At 40.8% G+C, this 11,804-nt stretch overlaps 1 protein-coding gene across 1 annotated transcript; it reads right to left on the bottom strand.

Moving 5' to 3' along the window:
- Positions 1 to 777: 777 nt before the first annotated feature.
- On the bottom strand, positions 778 to 1,509 carry LOC141097503 (claudin-8-like). Its single transcript, XM_073584726.1, has one exon. The coding sequence runs from the start codon at positions 1,507 to 1,509 to the stop codon at positions 778 to 780; it is 732 nt and encodes a 243-aa protein (XP_073440827.1).
- Between the last annotated feature and the right edge of the window lie 10,295 nt (positions 1,510 to 11,804).

The following is an 11,804-nucleotide window of genomic DNA, read 5'->3' as shown; positions in this document are numbered from 1 at the left end:
ACAATAAGAATTACGACTGTGTCATTTGGGTTAATTAAACAAGTCCACACATACCAGGAGGAAAAGATATCACCGGTATCCACACGGATATATGCAAAGCAAGCAATGCATGGTAATTAGCACATACCTGGCACAAGTCCCGCTGCACGCTCTGCTGCTGATACCAGATAATTGCATGCCTCATACAGCACCTGACCTTTCCTTCTGGCCTAATACAAAATATGCTGTGCTTGCTCTTGGAACATCTTATCTAGCATCTTAAATCCCGACTCGCTGAAAGAGATTAGTGTGAAGTAATCATATGCATACTAAAAAAAAGGAAACAAAACATAAATCTGCAGCGCTTTTTTGTAGAAAATTCCAAAAATAGTTAAAAAACCCTAGAACTTTAGATAATTAATAACAGGTTTCTCAGGGTTTTGAAGATGCAGGCTAACCTGAAGTCAAGTGTCCATTGTAATTCACTGTTACATAGAATAGGTTAACATACGAACTGACACGTGTCTTCTACAGATTGTGATGTGTCTACCTACCTATGAATACATAATGTACATAAACCTCAGATTACCTGATCTTAAAGTCAATAGTTAAGAACTTAGACACAACCATTGACAGGTTCTCAGAAGTCCAAATTGGAAGCCTCTTGCTAAAGTCTCATTTTCCACAGGAAGACCTCGAGGTTGGTTTTTTTCTTGGCTTCCATTGGATTTGACAGTCACGGTCTTGATGCTAAAATTAAAGTGCACTTATTTTATCTCATGGTTCAGATGGAGAAGGTCAGATGTATTGGCTTCTGGAGTACATTGTTTGGTTTTTTGACTTCTCCTGGGTTTGGCATGGTACGTAGACAGGCCTCGGTAGGGATGTTTGTGAAGAATAGACAGTCTTGCATCTGTCTTCTTCACATACTTCTTCATCCTCACAAGGCTGATACCAGCAGAAGATAGCTCCTGCAACCAGGAGGAAGAACATGGTAGGCCAACCTAAAAATACAGCCTCACCTATTTCGATTCTTTGCATTGTTCTGCAAGCTGGATTGTTGATTTCTCGGATGATGCTTGCTGTGGTCCAGACAATTGGGATTAAGACGAGGATTCCAGCTATGATGAAGCCAATTCCAGCAGTTAATAGCAGGCAATATCGACCTTCTCGTGCCAGTCTACAACATCCAATGCATATCAAGGAAACCACAGCTATAATGAAGGAAATAATGGAAATCACCACTGCAAAAGACATCAGGACTCTTCCAACCTTTAGGTCGGTGGTGATAATCACTAAAGAGTCATAGGGGTGGCAGTTCATGGAGTTCTCGTTTTTCGTCACACAGGTCAGCCATAAGCCATCCCATCGGCTTAGCCACTGTCCATCTATACGTTTGTCACAATTGGCAGCATTTCCTTCAACCATGTATGATGCCCTCCACTGGATCATTGAGGTGACAGCAACAGTGAGCACCATGCCAATAGCACCTAAAACAATAGCAATCAGCTGGACAACGTAGTATGCCATTGTTCTTCAGATCCTTAGAAAAACTTCAAAGATTCTTCACCGTTCAGCCAGGTGCTTGCAGCTTCAAAGTAGACTTTTACGTTCTTCACAACGATGGCTACTCTGCAATTGATTTCCACTTCTGTATTAGTTGACTCTGAAGACTTAAATGATTCAAAGCACGCTCTGTAGGCCAATTTTATAAATCAGGTCACGTGTAGTAGTAAGCCTGCGTCATAACATGCTAAATACGGGTGTGACCCATTTAGGAAATCCTACTTAATAATAGTTACAAGTAAGAGTCAGGTATTCAATGTGTTATGATGCCATTTCGAAACCTCAAAGAGAGATTGCACGTTTTCTCCATGTGGTCCGTCAGACATGTCAACAGCCACGATATCATGACTTAACGACGCAACCAAATATTAATTCATACCTCTAAAGTACAAGATATTATTTTGTAGAATGTGTCAACTCTTCAATTATTTGTTAATAATGAACCATGAAAACTCCATATAAAAATCTTTATTTCTCATTGCATATATGGTATAATTGAATGTATCAAGGTGATGAGTCCAAAAATGTGCATATCCAAATATCCAAGCTGTACTTAGTTTTTTCTAAATTACTATGAGTGAAATACAGTAAATCTATAGCAGAGTGAAGGAACTGCACACCTGAATGTACTTAGAGATGTTTCAAATAATATTTCTTATTAATATTTCATATCCATTGGTTACACCGCAGTAAGTACAGTGAAGACCCTTCATCAGATGCATAGACTATGTTCAATTCATATGGGTCAAAGGTGTCCAGCCTGTGGGGTGGGATTCCTCCAAACAGGGACAACAAGGATCCAGCTGTAACAAGGTAAGAACAGAGGATTTGGCATGGTGAAATCCAAGTACCCAATATTTCTCTTCCATGACATCTGCCAATGGGAAGAGTCAGGATGTACCTATACACATTAAATGGTCAAAAAGTCCTGCTAAAATCGGTTGGGTCTGGCCAACAATAGAGATGAGTCATGGAAGTTCTGGTACTGGTTCCCTACCCGAACTTTAGTCGAAAGTTCGGTTCAGGTACCAGAATTGTACTTGAACGTGAAACAGAACCAGAAACTGCATTGAAAACAATGGGGATCTGAACTTTGATCTCTCTTTCTCATCCTGGACTTCCCATGGACCTCTGAACATTACAACGGACTTCCAGGAGAAGTTCGAGTTCGGAGTTTAGCACCAAACATTAACTGTCCGGTATGAACCCCGAACATTTAAGTTCGGGTTCGCTCATCTCTAGTCAACAGTAGTCTACTCTGCCTGGCCATTTAGAGTAACAAGAGCATTGTGGGTGTAGATGGCACCACTGGATGAAGCATTGCAGATAAGGGTGAACCTTTATCATGTTTGAAAAATAAGTAATGATCCAAGTTATGATTTAGAGACCTTATATAAATATATAGTGAACAGTACGCTACCAGACAGTAACTGAATAAATACCCCCATACAGAGACTGCATAATACCATAACTGAAAAACTGAATAAAGCAAGAATATAGTGACCGATTAATACTACCATACAGTTTACTGGATAATACCATCGTTCAACAGTAGCACCAAACAGTGACTAAATAAGAATTCTACATAGTAAATGTACACAAAATAATAACAATAATATTGCCATAACGGGACAGAATAATAACATTTTACAGTACTTTAATAATACCGATTGAATAATACTGCTATACAGTAACTAAATTATACAGCCATACAATAAATGCATAAAGCATCCTTTACTGCCAAACTGACCCTGAATAAATACCACCATACAGTGATCATGTAATATCATCATATAGTAATACAGAAATAAAATATTATCATACAGATTACGGAATAATACAGTATCACCATATAACGGCTGAAAAATACCACCAGTGACTATTCCATACAGTAAATGAATAATGGCTTTATTTTGTAATTGATTAATATTGTAGTATTGCTCTATAGTGATTGCGTAATACCATCTTGTAGTACTAGAATAATACCGCCATACAGTGAACAAATAATTCCACTATAGAGTGTTTGAATTATCCTGCTGTACACTAAATGTATAAAGAACCTATGTGCTGAGTATATAACAATACCATCTCAGGGATAAATATTACTATTATGCAGTGAATAAATATTACGGTACTGCCATATAGTGAATGAATAATAATACCGCCATACAGTGACCAAATAATTCCACTATAGAGTGTTTGATTTATCCTGCCATATAGTAAATGAATAAAGCACACCTATGAGATGAGTATATACTGTGACAATACCATCTCAGGAATAAATATTACTACCATGCAGTAAATAAATATTACTGCCATATTGCGAATAAATAATAATACTACCATACAGTGACCAAATAATTCCACCATAGAGTGTTTGATTTATCCTGCCATACAGGAAATGAATGAAGCACCTATGGGATGAGTATATAACAATACCATCTCAGGGATAAATATTACTACCATGCAGTAAATAAATATTACTGCCATATAGAGAATGAATAATAATACTGCCATACAAGAATTTTTGCAATGCAGTGTGAACAAAGGAATATTGCGGTAGCTCAAATGTGGGTTACAGAATTGATGCTTGACTTTAAGAGCAGATAATCTCGATGCCCTGCTCCTGATGAAGACTGGAGAATCGCCATTAGTGTCAAATCAGAATTTTGCTAACTCACAGCAGCTCTATGTTTTCATGACCGAAACATATGGAATATAAATAGTCATTAGTAGATGACTTCTTCTTCCTTACTAGGTGTGGTGTACTGACTAATGTGTCATACCTGGAATGTTTGAATGAATCAATCAAATTCACATAGAGTATTTATTTTCCCAACCCAGAGATTATTGGTTGTCACTCTCTTTTTTTTTATAGCCAATAAGATATTCAAACAAGCATTAGAGACAAAAGGGAAAAATAGAAACGTTTCTTACGGAGTTGTACTAGTCAGGACTAATGCACATGGCTGTCCTTCAGCTCCATACAAACTTTAAGGAGGACCTGTCACCTGCAGTTCTCCTGAATCTAACATAGTTTTCTTTTTGTTCCCAATCCTCTCCGTTCCTGAGATATGACTTCCTTTTCCAGGAATATAAATCTAGTCTTGTTAGCCAAGTAGGTGGGGCTATCAATATGACTCCTACATAGAAAAGTTAAGAACCACTCCCAATTGGCTCAGAAGGATAATATTTGCATGCAAGGAAGAGGAGGCCATATCTCAGGAATGGAGAGGAGCAGGAACAAAAGAAAAACAAAGCTGGATTTAGGAGAACGGCGCCATTTATACCTAGCAAAAAAAATTCATATTAATGTAAAGTGAAAATAATTCTTCATGGTAAGGTTCACACTTGCATTAGGAATTTGTGCAATTGATGCCTTATGGACCTCTTTGCCTTTAATGGAGTCCGATGGGTTTCTGATAAGGGTGAATGTCATCTTCATAGAAAAAATAGCTCTACATGCTGCAGTCTTTTTTTCCAGTACGGCAATTTTGCTTTAGTTATTTTCTTTAATGTATACTTCATATATTCAAGAAAAGGGGTTCTAAGGGTTTATCTCATCAGGACACCACCGACCATATACTATACCTAGAGGCGGACACTGACAGCTTGGGGCACCTGTGCAAGAAATGTGTCTGGGCCCCCTTCCTTTTATGGCGACAAAGCTACACATATATATATATATATATATATATATATATAGTGTATAAAGCCACACACACATACATGTATATATATTACATAGTCTCCTTTATTATGTATATTGCCGTCCCCTATTATACAGTGCCCTCTCTTGTTATGTACAGTACCGTCCCTTACATATTGAATTATATAGAGCCCTGTTTTTTATTACATACCATCCTGTCTTGTTAGCTGTATAATGCAATGATGGCTGATGGAGCATGGGAAAGCTTCCTTTCTAATGGAGAAGCTGATAGACTGGTAGTCTGGTCACCGGCTGCTCCATCAACAGTCATTTTATATCTAAAAAGAGAGGGGACTATGTAATAAAAGAGAGTGCTGTGAATAACAAAATTAAAAAGAATACACTATGTAAGAGACAGCACTATACATAACAGCAGAGGAAGCTAAATAATAAGGGAGGGCACATATATTACTAGAGAGGATGGTACATAATAAGGGACGGTGTTATACATAATAAAAGAGGAAACTATGTAACTAAGGATGGTGTTATACAGAATTAGTGAGTACACTATATACTAAGGGACTGTGTTATCCATAATAAGTATGTACACTATATACTAATGGACTGTGTTGGACAAAATAAGTGATAATGTCTTCCTCCACCTCCCCCTGTTCCTAAGGCCAATATAAGTCCCCCTTCCTCCCATCCCAATCCCCCACACCCCTCATTGTCCTCCTCCCCCTGCATCCCATTATTGTCCTCTCCCCCACCCCATCATTGCCCTCTTCACCATCTCCATCATTGCCTTCTCCCCCAACACTATCTTTGCTTTCTCCCCCACCAATCCTTTCATTGCCCATTCCACTGCCTCCATCATTTCCTCCTCCCCCACCAACCCCATTATTGCCCTTTCCACCACCACCATCATTGCATTCTCCCCCACCACACCATCATCATTTCTTTTTCCTCCACCACCCCATCATTGCCATTTCCACCACCTCCATCATTGCCTTCTCCCCTACCACCCCATCATTGCCCTCTCCATCACCCCCGTCATTGCCTTCTCCATAACCCCATCATTGCTTTCTCCCCATCACCCCATCATTGCCTTCCCCCCATTACTCCCATCATTGCCTTCTCCCCATCACCCCCATCATTGCCTTCTCCATCACCCCATCACTGCCTTCTCCCCATCACCCCCATCATTGCCTTCACAGCACCATTGACCTCTCTGCATATTCCCCCACAGCGCTACACATGCAAGCATGCACACACCACCATTCATCTCTACACATAAGCACACACACATACCAAACATGCACAAACACAGCACCTCTCACCTTTCCACAGCCGCTGCATTACTGGCACCCGCGCTTCCTCGCTCTGGCACAGCAACTAGCAGGCCACTGAATTAAGATATCATCCAGCGGTGCTGCCTCTGTGTAAGAGACAGGAAGAGCAGGCGCTGGGCAGGAAACAGGACTGATCCTGCTGGGATCGCTCCCTGCCCGCCGCACATGAGGGCAATCTGACCAGGGGCCCCCTGGAGCCTTGGGCCCAGAGAAACCAGCCAGATTGCCCTCATTATTAGCCACCCTGCAGGGGCCCCCTGGAGCATCTGGGACTCGGTGCAGCGGCATCGGTTGAACCGGTGGTATGTCCGTCCATACCTTTTTGGGGTCACTGAACACACATGTGGGGTTTCACTCTATGGGTCAGAAGGGAAATGCATTGATTAAAGCTGGCATTAGATAGCTGCAGGTTGAATGATCAGCTGCCAGACATCTCTCTCGATTCACCCATACCCAGGAGTCAGCGGCTGCAGCTTGTCGCCCCACTGAACAAAAGGATTGGGCTATTGTGTTCCAACTGCCTGATCCTTGTCCCCAGATTGTTATAGACAGTCGGGACACATACACACTAGATGGTGGCCAATAACACAGAAATCAGAGGTTCTAGATTACATAGATCTAATGTTTCTGGAGGCCTTAAGCATGGTTCCTGTTCTGCCTGAGCTCGGGACACTGTAGTCAAAATTTATGGTTGAACAAAACATTCTTTGATTGCTAGAGATTTCATTAATCAGACCCATTGATTAGCTGATTGATGGGTGGCTGTTTTTTTCAAAGGAGACTGGCCTTTGTAAAGGCACTGTCCCTCTTTCTGTATGGCATATATGAAATAGGCTTGTTGACTTGTCACCAATGTTGAATTTAAGGTTTCTTCCAAGAAAATGTTGACTGTTTTTGACAATCTTTAGGGCTACTCTCGTCTTTTGGTATTATGCAGCCACTGGTTTTTGAGAATAGGTTTAGAAGTTTTTAAGGTTGAAGGTAGACTTAAGTCCATCGAATTCAACCCATAACCTAAAGATGTTGATCTATGGGCAGGGATCCAATGGCTCTCGCTACAGCTTTTAATTGGATTCACTCCATGATTATTTGAAAGTGCTACTCGTCTGGGGCACCAAGCTGGGAATCTCAGTAATGACCCCTCCTCGGTTCATCTGGCATTTTCCAGATTTGCCAAATGTGTAGTCCAACTCTGTCACCAAGCCATTCAATCTTGGGCTGTGTTATAAGAAACAGTGTTAAGGTCCCCATACACAATAGATAGCTGTTGGCCAAAGGATTATTTTGCTCTATCAAGCTTCAATCTCCATGAAATAGCTTCTTGTCCCTACCGCATAAAGGGATCTTCCATTGAAATTCTATTGGTCGACTTTTCCTCTCCCTGACATCATCTGCTGTGGGAGAATCAAGAGGCTCACTTACACATTAGATGGTTAGCCACGCCTGACGAAATTGGAGAACTTGATGAAGCACCAAACGAAACGCGTGTCAGGGTACCGCTACTACGTAAGGTAACACAGCAATGCCTCCTATATACACCTCTTTGCATTTCAGCTTTCAATATCTCTCATAAGTGCACCTCTAGCGTCGCCACATGGCTTAAACATTTAATTGTTCTACTCTGAGTCACTCAATTGCTTTGGACATTTAGGCATTCACTTGAGCCGTTTTACACTCAGCCCTATAATACTAATAGGACCTGCATAGTCTCCATCTTATTTGGGCATTCTTTTCTTTGTCCTGAGAGTTGATTGCTGCTATTTACACATCTATTTGCATTTGGATTACTTTTTTCAATATATTGTCATGCAAATTTCTTTACAGCTTATTGCTTGCTTTACTGTGTTTTTTTTGCATAGTTTTGTCCCTATTTCATGTATATTTTATATTATATTTTTAACATATATCTCAATAAAGTTTTGTAATTTTATTGTTTGGCATGAAGCTTCATTTATTTTTTTGGATGCACATTAGATAGCTGTTGGCCAAAGGATCAGGCTTCAATCTCCATAAAAGAGCTTCTTGTCCCTACCGCATAAAGGCATCTTCCAGTGACATTCCATTGGTTTGACTTTTTCTCTCCCCGACATCATATGCTGGGGGAGAATCGAGAGGCTCTCTTACACATTAGATGGTTGGCAAGGCCTGCCGAAATTGGAGAACTTGGGTGACTTTTTTCTAATGTGCATGGTGGGCCAAAATTTGGCCCATGCAAAGGAAAGACTTGCTTTGATTGTGGAAGCACCAAACCACCAGTGATGAGATGCACCTCCATGTTGTGATTACGCGGTAATATATAGCCTCTGAAGCTTCTGTGATCTTTGGAGATATACAGTGGGTACGGAAAGTATTCAGACCCCTTTAAATTTTTCACTCTTTGTTTTATTGCAGCCATTTGGTAAATTCAAAAAAGTTCATTTTTTTCATTAATGTGCACTCTGTACCCCATTTTGACTGAAAAAAACAGAAATGTAGAAATTTTTGCAAATGTATTAAAAAAGAAAAACTGAAATATCACATGGTCATAAGTATTCAGATGTTTTGCTCAGACACTCATATTTAAGTCACATGCTGTCCATTTTCTTTTGATCCTCCTTGAGATGGTTCTACTCCTTCATTGGAGTCCAGTTGTGTTTAATTTAAATGATAGACTTGATTTGTAAAGGCGCACACCAGTCTATATAAGACCTCACAGCTCACAGTGCATGTTAGACCAAATGAGAATCATGAGGTCAAAGGAACTGGCCAAGGAGCTCAGAGACAGAATTGTAGCAAGGCACAGATCTGTCCAAGGTTACAAAAGAATTTCCGCAGTACTCAAGGTTCCTAAGAACACAGTGGCCTCCATATTCCTTAAATGGAAGAAGTTTGGGACCACCGGAAGTCTTCCTAGACCTTGCCGTCCAGATAAACTGAGCAATCATGGAGAAGAACCTTGGTAAGAGAGGTAAAGAAGAACCCCAAGGTCACTGTGGCTGAGCTCCAGAGATGCAGTAGGAAGATGGGAGAAAGTTCCCAATGTCAACTATCACTGCAGTCCTCCATCAGTCGGGACTTTATGGCAGAGTAGCCCGATGGAAGCCTCTCCTCAGTGCCAGAAGTATGAAAGCCGGCATAGAGTTTGCTAAAAAACACATGAAGGACTCCCAGACTATGAGAAATAAGATTCTCTGATCTGATGAGATGAAGATAGAACTTTTTGGTGATAATTCTAAGCGGTAAGTGTGCAGAAAACCAGGCACTGCTCATCACCTGCCCAGTACAATCCCAACAGTGAAACATGGTGGTGGCAGCATCATGCTATGGGGGTGTTTTTCAGCTTCAGGGACAGGACGACTGGTTGCAATTGAAGGAAACATGAATGTGGCCAAGTACAGAGACATACTGGATGAAAACCTCTTCCAGAGTGCTCTGGACTTCAGACTTGGCCGAAGGTTCACCTTTCAACAAGACAATGACCCTAAGCACACAGTTAAAATAACAAAGGCTTCAGAACAACTCTGTGACCATTCTTGACAGGCCCAGCCAGAGCCCTGACCTAAACCCAATTGAGCATCTCTGGAGAGACCTGAAAATGGCTGTCCACCAACGTTCACCATCCAACCTGACGGAGCTGGAGAGGATCTGCAAGGAAGAATAGCAGAGGATCCCCAAGTCCAGGTGTGAGAAACTTGATGCATCATTCCCAAGAAGACTCATGGCTGTACTAGCTCAAAAGGTGCTTCTACTCAATACTGAGCCAAGGGTCTGAATACTTACGACCATGTGATATTTCAGTTTTTTATTTTTAATAAATTTGCAAAAATTTCTACATTTCCTTTTTTGTTCAGTCAAAATGGGGTGCAGAGTGTACATTAATGAGAAAAAAATTAACTTTTTTGAATTTACCAAATGGCTGCAATGAAACAAAGAGTGAAAAATGTAAAGTGGTCTGAATACTTTCCATATCCACTGTAGGTAAATAAAAGTGATAATCAAATACATATTCAGCGTAAACTTGTGATAGATAACTGTATAGGAAAAAACGCTTCTATGATGGAGTTACTCCACAATGACGGAGCATATATTTCTCTTTTAGCCTTTATAACGCTACTCACCATTCCTCATCTTCAATTCCTACTTGAATAATGCTATAAAAACAGATATGCACGCATCTGCACCGAGGAGTCACACCGGCAAATTACAGTGCATCATCCGGACGACAACATTAAAATGATACAATTATCTGTATTGCTTCAGTTGTTGAGATGTTTAAAAGGATAAGAGTCCTGTAAAATATTTATTGAAAGCTATGTCATCTAACAAATGCATCTACATCTACAGCCGCATTGTTCATTCGCTTGTGTCATCGCTAAAATCCATAAACATCGGCCGCAGAGATAGAAATAAACGTTTTCTTTAATTAACCTGTGCTCTGTGGGACCGTCTGGTAGTAATGGTCCGCAGCTATGTACGAATGTATGGAGGCTGTAGTTATAGGAATTATTAGTATCGCTATCATTATTAATGCAGATGAGGGTCAGATGTTGGAGAATGAGAAGGAGATATTTAATTATATTTACTTTAACGGGTATTACGGTTTTCGATAGATGGTAACTGTTGTTGGGACTCTCTCACAGGTTGCCAAATCAAGGGACTGTTGTCCAGTTCTCTTATGGATCTTCCCGGATCACAAGACCACAGTGAAGCCATAGATGGTGTATGCAATGTGCAGCTCCATACAAGTCAATGGCACTAATGAACATAGCGGAGAACTGCTGGGACCCCCACAAATAGCAAAAAAAAAGGACAATTGCTTGGCATTCTGGTCACAAGATCATGGGAGGTAGAATGTGCAAGATGCAAACATCACGCATGTGCGTTGCAGCTCCTTTTAAGTCTACAGTATGTCCCTGAGCTCTGTTGGAAGCCCCACAAATCACTAAAATAAGGGGCTATTGCCTGGTTGTCCTCTAGCCGCAAGGACATGGGCAATAGGAGTTCCAGGTAGCAGAAGACCATGCTTTCGCCTTTTTGCTTCAATCAAGTCTACGACATTGACAAAGATAGCCGGGCGCTACTGGGTATCCTACAAATCACTAAAACGGGGGCTTTTGTCCTTTGTCTGTCCTGGCTGTCCTCTGGCCAAAAGATCATGGGCAGCAACTTGAATAGAACATCACCCATGTGCTCTGCTGCTCCATTCAAGTCTACAGCACTGATGAAGATAACCACCATTTGGTTATCTCCATATCTTCAGTATCATTGACTGGTACTGG

This window comes from Dendrobates tinctorius, unplaced genomic scaffold, assembly GCF_039654945.1.
Source record: "Dendrobates tinctorius isolate UK_male_01 unplaced genomic scaffold, ASM3965494v1 ptg000084l, whole genome shotgun sequence".
Classification (NCBI taxonomy): Eukaryota; Metazoa; Chordata; class Amphibia; order Anura; family Dendrobatidae; genus Dendrobates; species Dendrobates tinctorius.
Note: the sequence above shows the minus strand (reverse complement) of the source record. Positions and strands in the feature narration are given on the sequence as shown.